Source organism: Anabrus simplex, chromosome 5 (genome assembly GCF_040414725.1).
Source record: "Anabrus simplex isolate iqAnaSimp1 chromosome 5, ASM4041472v1, whole genome shotgun sequence".
In the NCBI taxonomy this organism is placed as follows: domain Eukaryota; kingdom Metazoa; phylum Arthropoda; class Insecta; order Orthoptera; family Tettigoniidae; genus Anabrus; species Anabrus simplex.
Window position 1 is genome coordinate 50112220 of NC_090269.1, and position 21102 is coordinate 50133321.

Here is a 21102-nt window from a genome sequence, read left to right on the forward strand (position 1 = left end):
TATGAGCAACATTTTCACACCAGTCATAGCAGGGACTGGCTGCATAAGGAATGGTATTACTACCATTGCTCATACCTCAGTCACTTTCATATTGTCAAAGCTAAGGATAAGACTGAGACAGGTAAATGAAAGTAACAAAATTGCTTTAGCCTATACTGGAAGACATAGTGCACTGTAAACACTAGGTTTTGCTAGCAAAGGCTAGCCTTGAAAGGGGGCTGTTTTGAACGTGATGGGGGCCAATAATATCTGAAGTACACAGAACAGTCTGGGAATTTATTGACTTGACCTCATAAAAAAATAAAAAATAAAACAGTTATTTCCATGCTGTAAAAAACTCTTGTCTTTAAACTCAGGATAAAAGTATGTTGATGGAGGTCACTGATCCCCTACCTGACCCAAGAGCTTCCTAGACAAGGGTGGCAGAAGAAATGGAAGACAAAGACAATTTTTTTTAAATTTGCTTTATGTCACACCAACACAAACAGGTCTTATGGCAATAATGGGATAGAAAAGGGCTAGGAGAGGGAAGGAAGTGCCTATGGCCTTAATTAAGGTTTTGTATTTGCCTGGTGTGAAAATAGGAAACCATGGAAAACCACCTTCAGGGCTGCCGATAGTGTGATTTGAACCCACTATCTGCCTAATGCAAGCTAACGGCTATGTGACACAAACCATGCAATAACTCGCTCGATAAGAAGAAGACAGTACTGTGTTACCAAATAATAATTACTGACATTTACCTAATCAAATTCTTTTTATTGTTAATTATTGGTTCAGTACATTATGTTTACAAAAGAAAATTGTACAGATGACACTGCAATTACATAGGCAGTTAATATATGTTATATATAATAGTTCATATTAACATTTATTGAAACAGAATCAATACTAGGGTGATTGGATACACAATCACATCAGCATATTTTCAAAATAGATCAACAGATGGCACTAAATGCAGTCATGGCACTCAACAGAAACTACTTGAGAACCGCACAATGTCCAACACTACATTTTTCTTCCCTAATTCATCATCCTGCTCCTGCAAATAATTCACTGGACTGTTATGATTTGCACATATACAAAATGACTTTGCATTTTAGCTCTCTACATCTTGAAATGTCCTGTATTTACTTCCAAAAATGTCTAAATAGTAAATGAGATCTGTAATGCTTTGCACATTAAGATGACGGGCCTTATCACTTGAACATGTTGAGTTATCACACTGTGCCTAAATTTTTATCATTTCACATTCACTATTTATAATACAAAAGATCAAATTCCTTATCAGAATTCTACAGGCACAGAAGTCCAAGATGAGACTAAACAATGTCAGCTTTTATTTTAAAGCTGAAAAAATAATTTCAAAGCCCTCATTTTAAGGTTATATAATAAATGGTAGGCCTAGTATTCTCTTAACATTGTGCCACTTTAATATTTTTAAAATAAATATTGTATAGAAAATAAATCACTATTTTCACCAAGAGAAATGAAGCAGATGAGTAATATCTGTCCCCAAATAAACAAATATACAAGGAAGAGAAAAAGAATGACCAAAAAGTTTCTAATAATAATAATAATAATAATAATAATAATAATAATAATAATAATAATAATAATAATAATAATAATAATAATAATAATAATAATAATAATAATATTTGATTTAAGTCCCACTATCTACTTTTATGGTTTCTGGAGACACCGAGGTGCCAGAATTTCGTCTCACCAGTATGTGCCAGTAAATATAATGACACAAGCCTAGCATACTTGAGCACCTTCAAATACCATTGGACTGAGATGGGTTTAAACCTACCAACTTGAGCTCAAAATGCCAGTACTCTACCATCTGAGCTACTCAGTCTGTGGAAAACAATGAAGAAACTTACTTGTCACGTTCGAATATTTTCAACAGAAAAGAGCAGAAAGCTCGTAGATATCTGGCAAAATATGCACCAAACAGGTCTATTTTTTTTCTTTCCAAAATCTTGGGGATTAAAGGTGAATATAATGCATCATCCGGTTGGCTAACAAGGTTTAAACAACCATTACATATGAAAACTGAAAATCCACAGCCTGTTGCCAGTCATTTGACTGGGTCAGGAATGGAATGAATGAAGCCCCATATAGCGGTGAGGATAGGAACAGTGCCGGCTGCCAAAGTCTGTCGCACTCCTCTGGGGCAATGATTAATGACTGACAGATGAAATGAAATGATATTGGAGAGTGTTGCTGGAATAAAAGATGACAGGGAAAACTGGAGAACCTGGAGAAAAACCTGTTCTGCCTCTGCTTTGCCCAGCACAAATCTCACATGGAGTGACCGGGATTTGAACCATGGAACCCAGTAGTGAGAGGCTGACGTGCTGCCGCCTGAGCCACGGAGCTTCCCCCGTTTAAACAACCATTAGATATACTCTGTATAAAGTTCATTTAACTCCATAGTATTCTAATGTATCAGATTGCATTGTAAATATTTATTTAATCTCATTTGCAGTCCCGCTCCATGGCTAAATGGTCTGAATGCTGGCCTTTGGTCCACAGGGTCCCGAGTTCAATTCCCGGCCGGGTCGGAGATTTTAACCTTAAATCGTTAATTCCCTTGACTCTTGAACTGGGTACTTCTGCTGTCCCCAACATCCCTGCAACTCACGCACCACACAAAACACTATCCTCCACCACAATAACACGCAGTTTTCTACATTTCGAAGATGCCACCCATCCTTATCGGAGGGTCTGCCTTATAAGGGCTGCACCCGGCTAGAAATAGCCACACAAAATTAATACCTCATTTGCAGAATATCCAGTGTTTCTCTACTCCTGATTACCGAGCTTGATAGCTGCAGTCGCTTAAGTGCGGCCAGTATCCAGTATTTGGGAGATAGTAGGTTCAAACCCCACTGTTGGCAGCCCTGAAAATGGTTTTCCGTGGTTTCCCATTTTTCACACCAGGCCTTAATTAAGGCCATGGCCGCTTCCTTCCCACTCCTAGCCCTTTCCTGTCCCATCATCGCCATAAGACCTATCTGTGTCGGTGCGACGTAAAACAACTAGCAAAAAAAAAAGTCTACTCCTGATTACCATGGATAATCGAGAGTTTAAGCACTGAATGCTGTTCAAATGTTGGCTAATGACTTGGAAGATAAATTACACCTATAATCCTGTGACTGTGAATGATTAAATGTAACTCACAATCTTAGAAAGAAGCACTGTTAGGATGAAAGTACATAAAGCAACAAAATGAAAACATTTTTAGTTTGGAGATTGTCCATCCAAAAATTTTGCAACAAACTTCAAAACATATTGATAAATAACAAGGAATTAATTTAACTTTAAATACCATTTAAAAAAAATTATCATCAATTTCCCAAGAAGTTGTCCAAGTAGGGCAAAAACCCTATTGATGGCTTTTAAATAAAATTACTGAACACAATATTTCTTCTTTCTGCTTCATTTCTCTTACTCTTGTTAAGTCTGATTGCAGATATGATTTTATAAATCTATATCAATGCAGCAATAATTCTGTTGCCTGACCGTACAGTTCATATACTTGAAATGAAAAATATCTGTACAAACTTAAACAATTTCTGCCTCTATACTGCAATGTATTCCCCTGTTGGATGCTGCTATTCTAGGATTTTTCTTTTTTGTTTTACTTTTTTTTTTTTGACTGCTGGAATAGGTGATAAGATCATCAACTCTCTAGAAAAGTGCTTTCATTTTAATGTTTTCTTAGTTTCACACATAAGAATCCATAGGTAAAAAGATGTGGTGAATTATGACTGGCAAAAATAAAACTGCCTTCACTCTTAATAATGTAGTTGGCATATACATTAATGTACATAGTTGCAGAAGACTTAATAGTTATTACAATATACTTCCCTCTGAAAGTCTTATGTTTGGAAAAAAAAAACTTCAAAAAATCTACTCTAAATTGCAAGAGAGTTGCTAGTAGAATAATGTGATGTGTGTATTATAGTGACAACATTATGTTGATGATCCTCTGTCTGTCATGTCTGAATAACATGTCTTGGAAAAACCAATCAACTAAACAGTCTATTTGCAGCTATAACTTATAGCCCTGTCATTTATGACCTAATGATCTAACAATGATATGACTAAACATCCAAAGTCATATAAATTACTTATCACTATCATTTTTTCACTAAAGGCAACTCCAAGATCATTCTGAAGAGAGAAATCATTTCTATCCCTCTAAAGAAAAATATACTTTCTTTTTATTTTACAAGGCATGCTGCACAGACATGGCTCAAAACTTTTAAAATTCTTCAGACTTAATGTATATCAGAACAATGGTATTAATAATAATTGCACATGGTACGTTCTTTACAACCTTGCAATGTAGTGGTGATGGGAGGGTTTGGGATAGGAGGAGGGAGAGAAAGGGTAGGAATCAGGAGATAATATTTTCTGGTACTTTCCATTTAACAATTTTAGTACTGCTCACCTAGTTTCAGTGACAAATGAGGAGAACATGTGTCTACATCTCATGGATACTTTTCTGCTTACATTTTCATATTATAAAATTCATATTTTACAGTACAAAATAGCTTAGCTGGCCCTGCATTTAGGAAGAAGCATAATATTTAAAAACATTTCATTTATTTATTTATTTGTTTATTTATACATTCTTTAATTTTTTCAACCCCACTGTGTAAAATAATCTCTAACACAGAGAAAAATCAACTAACACCTTATTTTGTTCTTTTGTGAATCCTAGGCAATTCTAAAAATATTGAAATATGGTATATACAATAAATGTCAGATATTACTAACAAAATTTTCAGTAATAACACACATCAGCTTAATATATTTTTTATAGGAAATATTAGAAGTATACAAATGAAGGATTAACTTTGAGCACAATGCAAAGCTAAATGAAATCAAATACAGTATTAAGAATTGACCACTTCAATCACTAACGGCAACAGACCAAATCAGTTCTTCTTAACTGTCTCACTTTTATTATCACCATGTAGAAGTATATTAAAGTTTCTGAATCATGATTCTAATCATGGACTTTCTTTTCATCCAATATACAAAGGGCGTAAGGAATACTGGACAGCTTTTATCTAAACTTAAGTATTATAAATAGACTCAACAAAAGTAATTTTCTTGTTTTACTGTCACTTTACTTTCATCATATCATGACTGTATTCCATTTAATAAAATTCACTGTATTTCTTTTTACCACACTTGCAGGGAGCAAACAGTTCAACAGTATGAAACTTTTAAGTTACAAATAGCATATTCCACTCTTTCCTTGCTCAAGTCCTTCTATTTTTCAACATTTATTAGACCCACAATGCATTTGTATAACATTGCAAACAATGTGAACCAGAAGCACTCAAATCTAAAAATGATTCTCATGCTTCTAAGATCGAGCGTGTAACAATAATCTTCAATATTTCCTATCTTCTTGTTGCTGATCAGATCTACCTCACTAATGTGAAAACTGGGGTTATTATTAGTAACAATCTTTGGTTTTAAGCACGAGTAAATTAAAATAATAATTTAAAAAAGCTAACTCTTTCTATCTCACATCACTACCAAAATACATATATACATTAAAAATTAAATATGTAGCATATAACTACACAGCATCATTCCAGACTTTTTAATAAATGTAGGGAAAAAATAATCAACAAAATTTCCTTCCTAAGGTCTTTCTAATTTTTTTTGCCTCTTAGTGAAATTTGTACTGCTTTCTCTCCACAAAATAAGTATCTACTATATAGAAAGCAATATCAACCACTGTAATTAACTCTTGTAGTTCAAAAACATGGAACATGGACATCTTTCAGTCTTAATGTTGTCTTATTTCTCACAACACTACCAGCTGCCTGCAATTCATAATGAATAAAATGAAAATTTGAAAACTCATGCACACACGCTGACATCAACAAGAACTGCGACTATATTTCAATAATATATACGGTATATACACATCAGTAAAAGTAAGCTGCACGGAATATTCACATCTGTCACAGATCCAATCACTATAACCTACCAAAAAGAGAACAACAGGTCACTTTTCTAAAAGAAAAATAATTATCCCTTATATGGTGTACAGCGTTCATGAAAAATCAGGAAACAAATAACTTACTTTCCAAAAAAAAAAATCACATGAAGAGGCGTTCACTTGAAGACAGAAGCATTTCAAGAAGATATATATTAATTTATAACCATTTTGCTCAATGAATGCCTCTATTTTAAGTGGCACTATCCTGTCAAGTGTTTTGACGGTAAAAATACTTCACTTGGAAATGTCAGCACCACTTCTTCTCTGTAGTCCAAGGCTTTGAAAAATATGGTGCACATCAGTGTTTAAGTTTCAGTTCCTTTTTGAAAATACCACCATCATGAGTAGTTCTTTTAACCTACATTTCTATAACTGTGAGGTTGCAACAATGCAAACTATAAATCTCACAATAAATACAAATCGCAAAATGGTACTGTTTTTCCCTATACTTTTGGTTTTAATATCAATACGACCTACTCTTCACTTTAACTAAGTAAATAATAATTACACAATTAAAAATTGTTGGTATCCATGGTTTGTTGGGGAAAAAAATTCCAACAACATATTAACAGTATAATATTTGTTTCAGCCAAAATGCAACTAGCACCTCTCAGCAAATGACGCATACAACTGATAGAAATGTTTATTCAACTTTCTCCTCGGGATGTTGTACGTAAAAATGATATCCATATTTTCATCACTAGCTTAGAACAGTTCAGCACCCACAATAAACCAACTGAATAACCCAAAGAGGCTGAAGAAGTCGAAAAGCATTGTATTTTGTTGATGTTTAAAAACATCGGTATCCCAACATTACTGCACACTCAACCTAGCACCAGGCTAGACGATGCTAAGTCCTGTAAATATAACTGCATGGTGGCGGAGGGCTGCCGTTCACTGTCACGGAATGCATGGAGACTAGAGGAGGAGAAGGGGAGGAGGAAGGTGGCGAGGGCGATGAAGACGAGCTGGAAGGGGGCGTGGCAGTGGCAAGAGGGTGGGTTCCGGCGCCACCCCCCGCCTGCCTGTGCCTCGCCCCCCCGGCGCGGCGCGGAGGCCGCGTCAGGCTGCGGTGCCCCCTCCCTTCCTCCCCTGCCTCTCAGAGATACACCTTCTTCACACTACGCGTTGTGCCGAAACCATCAGCAGCTACACCCGGAGCACGAACACCACGGTAGCCATCACCCTGCTGAGAACGTAGCGTGCCAAAGTTGTCCCGCCCGCGTTGATGAGCATATGGGTCTCGTGGGGGCGGCGTGTAGTTGTCGGAGAATTGGAACAAGGTCTCGGCATTGTGGGGTTTTCTTAGAGTACTTTTTGGAGAGTTCAGCTTATTTGGACCTGGAGCCGGCACCAACACTGGCTCAGCATATGTCACCTCTTCCTGTGGCAGTAACTTTGGTTCTGGAGCCAATCGACTGAAAATAATGAAATAAGTACATTGGAAGAGCCATTGACTACACTGAAATCTTTCTAGCAATAAGTTGAATTACACATTGTAAATATCAATATACTTTATTATGTGAGGGTCATTCAATATGGCTGAGCCTTTTTAAGTCTTCATTACACAGAGTGTTCCTGAACATGTGGGAAGTAATCAGAGGGTGGACATTATATCACAAAACAACACAAAAGATATCTATGAATGTATGTCCAGTGTAATTCATAATTAATGGAGTAGGAAAAGTTTCACCTATTAAATACACGTATAGAAATGATGTAACTATGTTTTCTCCATAGTTACAACCTCGATTGTGAGATCATCCTGAGCCATTACATCAAAAGCATAATTAGTAAAATATAAAAAATAAACACTGAAGCACAATACCTCTAAAAATCATCATCATCATCAAGTTTCTACTCCAGTTTCCCGGGTGTAGTTTTTAAGTGCTCTCCATTTTAGTCTATTCATGTACCACTGCTCCTTCAAGACTTCATCCCAGTTGATTCCTTTGGATGTGATATCTTACTTTACTTGGTCCAGCCATCTCCTCCTAGGTCTTCCAACAGATCTTTTTCCAGTAATCTCAGTATGCAACCATTGTTTTGCAATTCTCCTTTATGTCATACGTACGACGCCACAGATGTGCCCTAATTATCATCTCCTTCAGGGACTAATTTATTCCAGTTTGTTCTCTAATCTTCTCATTTCTTACTTTGTCTTTCTTATTCTTTTGAAGCATGCTTCTTAGAAACTTCATTTCTGAAACCTGAAGTCTGCTGTCATCTTTTTTGGTAGTTGTACATGTTTCCAACCCACAAGTCAATATAGGGACAAAGCATGTTCGAAACAAAGTTTGTTTTGATCTTAATGGCACTTGTTTATTAAAGAGCAGATATCAAACTTGCTGATAGAGTTGACTGGATTTCTGAATACGGTTATTTAATTCAAGCTGTATTCGGTTGTCACTTGACATTATGCATCCAAGGTACTGATAATGGTTTCCTGTTTCTAACTGTACACCCTCCAGCATTATAATATCTGTACTTCTCTGTCTATTAACAGACATTGCAGCAGTTTTTGTAGCACTTACTTCAGTCCATATTTTTTCAGATGCTCATTCCAGATTCAGCCTTTCCTGGACTTCCATCTTGCTATTTCCCCAGTTAACTATATCATCTGCAAAAGCAAATGCTTTCAGATCCATGTTGGTGTTCTGCTTCACTTCTTTTATGATTTCATCCATGATGGTGATGAATAGTAATGGTTGCACTCTTCTAACAAGGGAACATCAGCAATAGTTAAGTCACCGATCTCGATGAAACTTGGAAAACACATTGAGGTTCACGTAAAAAAGATGTCAGCGTCAATTTTGGGTGCCGACATTCATTAGGGCGTTCACTAAGGGGCCTAAAAGTTGCAACATTTCAAGTTCCATGTGATCAGTGATGAATACCTGCTGGCCAATGCTAAGCTGGCACACTGCCTGCCTGGAGACATGCTTCTGCACCTCCTCCCCTCCCCAGTCCAACTGGTTCACCTCCGCACGTTTCCCTTCTCCCCGCGCTTGCCGGCTGCTTAGCTGTTGAACGGGACCGGCTCTATACTTTGCTTCTTTTCGTGCTATAATTACTGAAATCCTTTAAATAACGTTCCATTTCACACATAATGATAATAAATATCCTAAACTAATATACCCATATTTTATTCAAATATTATATTTTCATTCCTGCTAATTCCGGTGAGTTGTCACATTCGTGGGTACAACTCTGAGTTAAGTACCACCGGGCGTGGTCAAACGTGGGATGGGGTACTGCGTCCTACCTACGCTTAAATTATTATTTACTTCTAAAACGCCTTAAAGCTGTCGGTAGTGTCCTATAGAGTGGACATACATATGAAATTAATTAAATCAAATCACCCACCACTAAATAAATCTCCCACCTTTAAACAACGTTAAATACCTTTTTATTTAAAGAAATTACATGCCCGGGTAGAGGATCTCAATTAATGTAATAAGATTCAGTACCTCGGGATATCAAAACCTGGTTACAGGTCCAGATCTTCTTTTTATGTCCCCTTGCCCCCACCCATTTTGTGTACGCTATCAGTTGTGTCATAATGAAACGACATTGCGGACGACAACAACAACAATTATAAACTCCGAGTTTGAAACTACTGGTATTTTCTGTATTGCGTACTCTGGTATAAGGAATAGGCCTGTAGGTAGAACGTTTTTATTTGTGCTTGTACTGAACGATTTATTTATGCTTTGCAGTGACAGACACAACACATTTCAATTGCAGCAATGGTTGTCGAATATAAATCAATTTAATGCATAGGCAACTTTGATATGAGTATGACATGGAATGTAGTAAAGTTTGACGTAATAAGAAAAGCTTTGAAAAATAAAAAAGATGTGCATTTGTATATGCAGTAGATAATTATACAGTAATCACAGGCAGACCTTTAGTCTTACTTTACCGGTACTTTTGCGTTATAGCTGACGAAGTTCTATGTATTCAACAAGTACTGATATTAAAGTATCACACTACAGTCTTCTGGGTATAATGGCAGTTACATATGCAAAAAGTTTCATGGCTATTGTACGAACTGGTACAACAACAAATACAAGGCAACACAATAAATGACTCCGTATACATTACATCGGGCAAACTCCCCGTCAATAACTGATAGTAAATAAAAACAATCTTTGATCTATTCGAAACGTTAAAAAATAGTGAAAAGAAAACCGAAAACAAACACAATTAACAACAGGCACCGTACTTGTTTTTTTTTTTTTGCTAATTGCTTTACGTCGCACCGACACAGATAGGTCTTATGGTAACGATGGGATAGGAAAGGCCTAGGAGTTGGAAGGAAGCGGCCGTGGCCTTAATTAAGGTACAGCCTCAGCATTTCTCTGGTGTGAAAATGGGAAACCACGGATAACCATCTTCAGGGCTGCTGACAGTGGGATTTGAACCCACTATCTCTCGGATGCAAGTTCACAGCCACGTGCCTCTAACCGCACGGCCAACTCGCCCAGTGCAAGCGTTTTCATGAACATTTCAGAAAATGTAAACTGACTAATACAATGTGGAAATTACAAAGGAGAGATATGAGGAAAGCTGATAGAGTATGCAGCTAAGCAGACGGGCAGGCGCGGGGAGAAGGGAAACGTGCGGTGGCAAACCAGAAGGAGGGGCGAAGGTGTGTAGGGGAGAGGTGCAGAGGTGTGGCACAAAGCAGACAGTGTGCCAGCTAAGCATTGGCCAGCAGGTATTCATCGCTGTTCGCGCGGAACTTGAAATGTTGCAACTTTTAGGCCCCTTAGTTAACGCCCTAATGAATGTTGGCACCCAAAATTGATGCTGACATCATTTTTACGTGTACCTCAATGTGTTTTCCAAGTTTCATCGTGATCAGCGACTTAACCATTGCTGATGTCTCCTTGTAAGGGTCTGGAAACAATCTGAATATCCATTTCCTACTTGAACACAGCTGTAGCAGTCATCATAAAGCATTTTTATTCTCTGAATGAGTTCCAAAGAAACATTTTCCTTTTTAAGACACTCCCATATAGTTATTCTAGGGACGCTATCAAATGCTTTTTCTATGTCTAGAAACACGAATGTCAAGTTACGATCTTTCTCCCAGTGCTTTTCTAATATCATTTTCAGAGTGAATATGAGGTCTATGGTTGATCTATCTTTCCTAAATCCACATTGTTCTCCTTGCAGTTGGGCTTCAATAATTTTCCTTAATCTTTTCTCAAGAATCTTTTCAAATATTTTTAAACCATGTGACTTTTCTCGACTTCCTTTCTTGAACAGGGGAACTATAACTCCCTTTTTTCCAGTCATGTGGTATTATTTTATCCTTCCATATTGCCCTTATCACACTGTATAGCAAATCACACTGTATAGCCACTGAATTCCTTGTGGGCCAGCAGCTTTAATCATGTCTGCACTTAGTTCATCAAAACCAGTAGCTCGTTCATTGCGCATACTTTTAGGCTGATTCTACTTCACTCCAAGTTGGTGGCCTTTCTTCAGATATACCTCTAAAAATATGAGGAGAAAACACTTTAAAATCAAGATAGCTGTCAATATTGATCAATATGAAATTCACTGCACATGAAATATGCCCAATGGTCCATCATTTATGTATGTAGAGTGACAAGATGTCCTCTTTTATCCAGACATGTCCTCCTTTATTAGACCATTGTCCAGAGTCTGGGAGGATTTTTAATAAAAAACTAATGTCACCCTTTTTTTTTAGTGAATCTCCTTATTTTGGGTTAATATGTTTTGCCACTTCGTTTTTACAAGTATTCTTTGTTACGCGATGGCATCATCGATATTGTATATATATACAGAAACATGATTATGGATATACAGTACATACAGTATGAACATTCTATTCATGCCTTGTACTCTAGAGAAGATAACCGGGATTTGAAGGAAGCCTGTTTTAAATGGATGGTGCTGAAAAGTCATATTGATTATTGTGATGCTGAAAAATATATTCTGTATTTACAAGCTAAGCCTAAAACCTTTGAAACTGATGATGTGAAATATTTTGATTAGTTATGCAGTTTCAAACAATTCCTGAATGAGAGTCGTAATGACCCTGAATTTAACAAGTTACTTATAGTTACAATTGGGCAAAGTATTTCAGTTCACGTAAGTCAGTTGTAGTTCAGAGTTATTAAAACTTGCAGAATACTGTTTTTTCTATACTAGGGTACGATGCAAATGTAGAAAGAGTATTTTCATTGATCTCAGTGCAATGGACTGATAATAAAAACCATTTCAAAGTAGAATCTGTGAAAATCCTCTTAATGGTTTAATATAATCTAAAGGAATTTACATGTGTATATCTTCATTACTATACGTTACACATGCCAAAACTCCTGAAGGCAACTGATTCATCAGAAAAGTACCAACAAGGCATGTAAAATTAGTTTCATTGTTTAAATTTTGTAAAAATTTACTGTATAATAGGAAAATGGATTAATTTTACATATGTGAAAAATAGAATAAATGTCTAAATTCAGGTTCTTAATGGAGGATTTTTATGTCCTCTTTTTCCAGCATTATCCTCCTTTAAAGTGAGTGAGTGAGTGAGTGAGTGAGTGAGTGAGTGAGTGAGTGAGTGAGTGAGTGAGTGAGTGAGTGAGTGAGTGAGTGAGTGAGTGAGTGAGTGAGTGAGTGAGTGAGTGAGTGAGTGAGTGAGTGAGTGAGTGAGTGAGTGAGTGAGTGAGTGAGTGAGTGAGTGAGTGAGTGAGTGAGTGAGTGAGTGAGTGAGTGAGTGAGTGAGTGAGTGAGTGAGTGAGTGAGTGAGTGAGTGAGTGAGTGAGTGAGTGAGTGAGTGAGTGAGTGAGTGAGTGAGTGAGTGAGTGAGTGAGTGAGTGAGTGAGTGAGTGAGTGAGTGAGTGAGTGAGTGAGTGAGTGAGTGAGTGAGTGAGTGAGTGAGTGAGTGAGTGAGTGAGTGAGTGAGTGAGTGAGTGAGTGAGTGAGTGAGTGAGTGAGTGAGTGAGTGAGTGAGTGAGTGAGTGAGTGAGTGAGTGAGTGAGTGAGTGAGTGAGTGAGTGAGTGAGTGAGTGAGTGAGTGAGTGAGTGAGTGAGTGAGTGAGTGAGTGAGTGAGTGAGTGAGTGAGTGAGTGAGTGAGTGAGTGAGTGAGTGAGTGAGTGAGTGAGTGAGTGAGTGAGTGAGTGAGTGAGTGAGTGAGTGAGTGAGTGAGTGAGTGAGTGAGTGAGTGAGTGAGTGAGTGAGTGAGTGAGTGAGTGAGTGAGTGAGTGAGTGAGTGAGTGAGTGAGTGAGTGAGTGAGTGAGTGAGTGAGTGAGTGAGTGAGTGAGTGAGTGAGTGAGTGAGTGAGTGAGTGAGTGAGTGAGTGAGTGAGTGAGTGAGTGAGTGAGTGAGTGAGTGAGTGAGTGAGTGAGTGAGTGAGTGAGTGAGTGAGTGAGTGAGTGAGTGAGTGAGTGAGTGAGTGAGTGAGTGAGTGAGTGAGTGAGTGAGTGAGTGAGTGAGTGAGTGAGTGAGTGAGTGAGTGAGTGAGTGAGTGAGTGAGTGAGTGAGTGAGTGAGTGAGTGAGTGAGTGAGTGAGTGAGTGAGTGAGTGAGTGAGTGAGTGAGTGAGTGAGTGAGTGAGTGAGTGAGTGAGTGAGTGAGTGAGTGAGTGAGTGAGTGAGTGAGTGAGTGAGTGAGTGAGTGAGTGAGTGAGTGAGTGAGTGAGTGAGTGAGTGAGTGAGTGAGTGAGTGAGTGAGTGAGTGAGTGAGTGAGTGAGTGAGTGAGTGAGTGAGTGAGTGAGTGAGTGAGTGAGTGAGTGAGTGAGTGAGTGAGTGAGTGAGTGAGTGAGTGAGTGAGTGAGTGAGTGAGTGAGTGAGTGAGTGAGTGAGTGAGTGAGTGAGTGAGTGAGTGAGTGAGTGAGTGAGTGAGTGAGTGAGTGAGTGAGTGAGTGAGTGAGTGAGTGAGTGAGTGAGTGAGTGTGAGTGAGTGAGTGAGTGAGTGAGTGAGTGAGTGAGTGAGTGAGTGAGTGAGTGAGTGAGTGAGTGAGTGAGTGAGTGAGTGAGTGAGTGAGTGAGTGAGTGAGTGAGTGAGTGAGTGAGTGAGTGAGTGAGTGAGTGAGTGAGTGAGTGAGTGAGTGAGTGAGTGAGTGAGTGAGTGAGTGAGTGAGTGAGTGAGTGAGTGAGTGAGTGAGTGAGTGAGTGAGTGAGTGAGTGAGTGAGTGAGTGAGTGAGTGAGTGAGTGAGTGAGTGAGTGAGTGAGTGAGTGAGTGAGTGAGTGAGTGAGTGAGTGAGTGAGTGAGTGAGTGAGTGAGTGAGTGAGTGAGTGAGTGAGTGAGTGAGTGAGTGAGTGAGTGAGTGAGTGAGTGAGTGAGTGAGTGAGTGAGTGAGTGAGTGAGTGAGTGAGTGAGTGAGTGAGTGAGTGAGTGAGTGAGTGAGTGAGTGAGTGAGTGAGTGAGTGAGTGAGTGAGTGAGTGAGTGAGTGAGTGAGTGAGTGAGTGAGTGAGTGAGTGAGTGAGTGAGTGAGTGAGTGAGTGAGTGAGTGAGTGAGTGAGTGAGTGAGTGAGTGAGTGAGTGAGTGAGTGAGTGAGTGAGTGAGTGAGTGAGTGAGTGAGTGAGTGAGTGAGTGAGTGAGTGAGTGAGTGAGTGAGTAAGTAAGTAAGTAAGTAAGTAAGTAAGTAAGTAAGTAAGTAAGTAAGTAAGTAAGTAAGTAAGTAAGTAAGTAAGTAAGTAAGTAAGTAAGTAAGTAAGTAAGTAAGTAAGTAAGTAAGTAAGTAAGTAAGTAAGTAAGTAAGTAAGTAAGTAAGTAAGTAAGTAAGTAAGTAAGTAAGTAAGTAAGTAAGTAAGTAAGTAAGTAAGTAAGTAAGTAAGTAAGTAAGTAAGTAAGTAAGTAAGTAAGTAAGTAAGTAAGTAAGTAAGTAAGTAAGTAAGTAAGTAAGTAAGTAAGTAAGTAAGTAAGTAAGTAAGTAAGTAAGTAAGTAAGTAAGTAAGTAAGTAAGTAAGTAAGTAAGTAAGTAAGTAAGTAAGTAAGTAAGTAAGTAAGTAAGTAAGTAAGTAAGTAAGTAAGTAAGTAAGTAAGTAAGTAAGTAAGTAAGTAAGTAAGTAAGTAAGTAAGTAAGTAAGTAAGTAAGTAAGTAAGTAAGTAAGTAAGTAAGTAAGTAAGTAAGTAAGTAAGTAAGTAAGTAAGTAAGTAAGTAAGTAAGTAAGTAAGTAAGTAAGTAAGTAAGTAAGTAAGTAAGTAAGTAAGTAAGTAAGTAAGTAAGTAAGTAAGTAAGTAAGTAAGTAAGTAAGTATGACTACTGATCTGCATTTAGGGCAGTTGCCCAGGTGGCATATTCCCTATATGTTGTTTTCCTAGCCTTTTCTTAAATTATCACAAAGAAATTGGAAATTTATTGAACATCTCCCTTGGTAAGTTATTCCAATCACTAACTCCCCTTCCTATAAAATGAATATTTGCCCTAATTTGTCCTCTTGAATTCCAGCTTCATCTTCATATTTTGATCTTTCCTACTTTTAAAGACATCACTCAAACATATTCATCTACTAATGTCATTCCATGGCATCTCTCCACTGACAGCTCGGAACATACCACTTATAATACCAATTGCACTCATTTTTGCCAGTAGTCTCCCATGATCTATCCTATCAAATGCCTTAGATAGGTCAATCGTAATATAGTCAATTTGACCTTCTGAATCCAGGATATCTGCTATATCTTGCTGGAATCCTACAAGTTGAGCTTCAGTAGAATAACCTTTCCTAAACCCAAACTGCCTTCTGTCAAACCAGTTATTAATTTTGCAAAGATGTCTAATATAATCAGAAAGAATGCTTTCCCAAAACTTACATGCAATGCATGTCAAACTGACTCTCTAATTTTCAGCTTTATTTCTATCACCCTTTCCTTTATACACAGGGGCTACTACAGCAACTCTCCATTCATTTGGTATAGCTCCTTCGTGCAAACAATAATCAAATAAGTACTTCAGATATGGTACTATATCCCAACCCATTGCCTTCAGTATATCCCCAGAAATCTTATCAATACCAGCTGCTTTTCTAGTTATTAACTTTTGTATCTTACTGTAAATATCATTGTTATCATAGGTAAAGAATCAGCATCAGCGCTACCCTTTCCCGGTCTGTACACTCCAAAGACATCAAGTTGCCTATTATCTTTAGAGATGAGCCTTACACCTAGAATTTCATGTTTGTCATCTTTCACTTTTTCGTAGCTTACAAATTCTTCTTTCACAAGAATGAATACTCCCCTTCCTACCATTCCTATCCTCTCTCTACGATACACACTCCAGTTCCGTGAGAATTTTCTGCATCCATTATATCATTTCTCAGCCATGATTCAACTCCTATTACAGTATCTGGTAAGTATATATCTATTCAATTACTTAATTCGATTCCTTTCTTTACAATACTTCTACAGTTGAGCACTAACATTTTTATGTCATCCCTACTTGACTTCCATTTCCCTGTACCCTTATCACCGCTCCCTAGGCCATCCCGTTTCCCTGAATGTACCTGTCTATAACCCTTCTAAACAAATTTGTATGTATGTATATCCACATATGACACGTGTCTGCATGAATTGTCTGCGTGATGTTGAGGTACTCCTGTGGCCGGCAAAATCCCCAGATATGTCCCCGATAGAATCTGTGTGGGACCAACTCAGGGGACAACTCTGTCCCAGTGCCAGTATCCAGGTTACCAAGGACCATTTATAACAGTTGTGGGCCAGGTTGCCTCAGGATATAATACAACAGCTTTATGACACCTTTCCCAACTGAATCAGTGCATGCAGCATCTAAATATACTCAACACATGGCAGAACGTTCCTAATAACTTACATGCTGCTAATAGGAAACATCGAAGTACGCACAGATGGGAAGGTATCAAGTCGACTACCGTTCTGTATGACCATTACCAGTAACAAAGCACAGGGAAAACTTTTTTAAAAGAGTCTTCAGTCATGGCCAATTGTATGTTGCACTATTTTGGGCAAGATCGTTTGAAATTATTAAATTCCAGATACACCCGAATGGTCAAAGCGCAGTGAATATTGTATGGAAAGAAGTGTTATAAACTAAAGTATGAATGAATCTGTTATTATGTACTGGTATTAAATATTCATAAAACTACTGGAAAGGGCAGGCAAAACAATATGACATTGACAGGCATATCAAGACGTGTTATCTGACCTATTTATAACAAATGCTGTGGAACATCACAGGTCCATTAGTTATTATTATTTTCTTTCTTTCTTCATCGTTAGGGCCACTAAAGACCACAAGATCTCAACTGTTTGTTTTCTTGCGGGCCCACGAGGTTTTCATCCTTTCGGAGTGTACTTTCTTCCATACATCAGAATGGACATGCTTCAGTCGAGTTGGGACTTCTTGAGGAATCTAAGTTTGTGTTTGAGTGGTGCTCGGAGTTGAATGTCTGTTTCTGTGATTCCATACTTTGAAAGATCCTTATTGACCTCCACCAACCAAGGAAGAATCATTTTGAGACTTCTAAAATAGAATAACAAACTTTTACAGATTCTTTCAGCTGACAATTTGAAGAGGTGAGCATAAAAAGTTATTCTTCTTTTCCGGATTACCCTTGATATCTTTTTGGTGTGGGTGTATATTGCTAAGTTGCTCCAAAGTCTGTAAATACCATCTTTGAGGTTGGGGCCCAGAATTTTTCTTTCCTTAATTATTATTTTAGTGCCTCTGTGAGGTTTGAAAAGAATCCAGCCTTTACTAATGAATAGGCAACTCATTTCGCACATAAGTAGGGGTCATGTGAAGCCATGTTTGTCATCATTCACATATAATTGTAGGCTACCTCAATTTAATGACTTAAATCCCTTCTTACAAATCTGTACAAAAAACGGGTACTTTTACAATTACACGATCAAGAATGTGAATGAGCTTAAAGTATTTTCTATCAGGTACCATCCTGGTATAAGCATTGCGGAGAAATAAACAAGTAAAATCCCTAGAAGAGAATCTATTCAGGATGACAACTCAGTGTTTCTGAACAAGAGTAATGGGACTTATTCATAATGAAGCTCTTTATTCAGACAAGTTCTCAGTTAAATGAGTTATGTCATTGGATATGAATGATGATGACAATAACGGTGATGATGATGATAGTACTGTATAGCAAAGATGATAGTAAAACTGATAATTGTGAGATAATTGGACTGTTTTTAAAAAATTAAATGAAATACATAATTTACAATGTATAACATCTACTGCCTTCATATATCAACAGTCAGATGTGTAGCATTTAGCTTACATGTCAAGGTAAACGGTTCTGAGTTAAATATGGTTTTGGTACACATTTAATTAAGCTACAAGAGCACAGGAACATTCTATGAGCCATAAAAAAGGAATGGTATAATACCAACAGGTCAAAAACAATCAACATTCTAAACTATCAGAAATCCTGTAAACACTATAATATTCAATGTAACATTAATTTAAAAAATCAGAAATCAATGACAAAACCAACAGAAATATGAATAGGTATTAAAAATTAAATATCATCATCGATTTCCCTCATCCAGTTCCTGCCGGGTTGGTATATTTATGACACCTTTCTATCTTCCTCTAACCAGCCACCTCTGTTCCTTCTTAACTGTGTTCCAATTCCATTCTTCTTCTTCTTCTTCTTCTTCTTCTTCTTCTTCTTCTTCTTCTTCTTCTTCTTCTTCTTCTTCTTCTTCTTCTTCAAGTGCCATATCCAGTCCCCCAGACATTGGCAATCACCGTGGAGAAAGTACCCCTTTCTTTAGCTAACTTGAAGAGTTCTTCGGTGTTGTTGATGCAAGTCCATTTTGGAGCCATGACATCGATGGTCTATTTATAATTTACAACCAACTTAGTCTGGGTCTCCCTCTTGCTCTCCTTCCTTCTATGTGAGTATCCATCCTCTGATTCAGTATCCTTCCCTCTTCCATCCTCTTAAATATGCCCAAACAATCCAAGTTTATTTTTCTCCATTCTATCGTAAATTTTTCCGCTCCTGTTTCCTTCCTGTTGACCTCATTTCTTGTCACTCCTATCATACTTCATAAAAGTGTCATTTTGCTCACCTGGATTTTATTATCTTTCCTGTCTTTTTTGCCAATATCCAGGTCTCCCCTGCATATGTCAGCATGGAGCAGTAGTATATCTTAAATATTGCCTATTTACACTTCATCGGTACTTCCTTCTCCCACCCCAAGTTGCTCACACTCTGGTACAATACATTTCCTTCTTGAATCCTTTTACTGATCACTAAGGCTCAGATGTTAAAGAAAAGTCATATTTCTTTCTGGAGCTTATTTGACCAGAAATGTGAAAAATAAGTGTGAATGATGGGTGCCTGACCCAGTTTAAAGTAATTTTATGTTGCTTATAAATGCATTTCATTGTTTTGGTTATATTTTGCTCATCTTAAGTTATACGAGGTCATATATGGTTACATTTTGAGTATATTTGCTTAAATTGAGGTATTGTTTTTAAACAAGATACAGGTTATCTATGTCAAGTTTCAAACGCAGGATTTCCAAATACTGATACTTTTCTTTCTTTTCCTGAAATAGACAGGTAGCAGGTTTAGAAGACCAAATTCCAGGAAAAAGTTGCTGTGTGGATGTCTCATTGAAGAGTATGTCACTTCGGTGGGTATATTTAGCTGAAAAACAATTAGCAAACTAGGAAATTCCCTATGTTCTCTCGTCCTTTTCATCCTTGATGGGTCCAGTTACAGCCCAATGAATTTCAACAGATTGGTCACACTTCCAGTACTGCAGTGTATCCTATCACACCTACTGTAAAGTGAAGTGTAAAGTGAAGATGTAAAATTAGGAAATTATGTGAAAACGTTTGGTGAAGAGATCTTGAGTACAGACGGAACAACTCTCTTTGGTAAAGCGTCTGAAGTTAAGGTAGCGGCAGTAAAGCGATTTAATGTGAATGCATATTGAAAGTTTTAACATACTGTAGCTCTGTCAGTTTGCATGATTTAATCTCTCTGCTGTATTATTACCAATCAATTTTTGGTACTTACACTGTTTAATGTTAGTAATACTCTCATATTTGCTACCTACCACTAAATTCTATAGGTTGTATTCTATATTTTTCCAGTCATATTTATCTAGTTTTGAGGGCATATTTGCTTGCATATTTTCAGTGGTGGCTCGTGAAAAAATCGTCCTACGTGCTACAAAAAACAAGCTAAATACGCTGTTTTAAATCTGCATATTGCCATGATGAACAACGCATACTTCAAACTTGGTAATAATAATAATAATAATAATAATAATAATAATAATAATAATAATAATAATAATAATAATAACAATACAACTTTTCTCACAATTTATAACTCAGAACAAACAAAAACAACATTAATTTGGAAGCAGATGAATTCTTCGACAACTGTCTACGAGATAAATAATCCATTCGAGAAATATTGTTTTTACTAACCTAATGGCGCAACTTACATCAGTGCAAATAGAATCGTGGGAATATAGATCCCCACTAAGAACACTAATTTAATTTCACTTTATATACACTGCAGTGGATAAATAATTTGATAAATCTCCGTATAAACTTGAGCACTAACACAATGACAGAAAAAACACGCACCAGTAATATAACCGCGAGATTAAAAACCGCACAAAGCAACTGAAAGAGCTGCCGACTGATTCATTGAGACCTCCCCTATTACCAGAGTAAATGTCCGGCTCCATGGCTAAATGGCTAGCGCGCTGGCCTTTGGTCACAGGGATCCCGGGTTCAATTCCCGGCTGGGTCTGGAATTTTAACCATCATTGGGTGTATGTGTTGTCTTCATCATCATTTCATCCTCATCACGACTCGCAGGTCGCCTACGGGCGTCAAATCAAAAGACCTGCATCTGGCGAGTCGAACATGTCCTCGGATACTTCCGGCACTAAAAGTCATACGCTATTTCATTTCACCAGAGTAAATTACATTGTAATGCGGGATCACATTTATGGTCACTCGAAGATTCTTTGACTCACCTACGAATTCCTTATTTTTGACACAAAAGGAAGATGGATATTTTAATAAGCATGTGTGAG

At 37.5% G+C, this 21102-nt stretch overlaps 1 protein-coding gene across 1 annotated transcript in view; it reads right to left on the reverse strand.

Moving 5' to 3' along the window:
* Positions 1 to 744: 744 nt before the first annotated feature.
* Sema1a (semaphorin 1a) overlaps positions 745 to 21102 on the reverse strand; it is an 828612-nt gene continuing 808254 nt past the window's right edge. Inside the window, exon 15 of the mRNA XM_067146885.2 lies at positions 745 to 7461. Coding sequence (XP_067002986.1) covers positions 7143 to 7461 — 319 coding nt within the window. The 3' untranslated portion in view covers positions 745 to 7142. The remainder of the gene's footprint in view (positions 7462 to 21102) is intronic.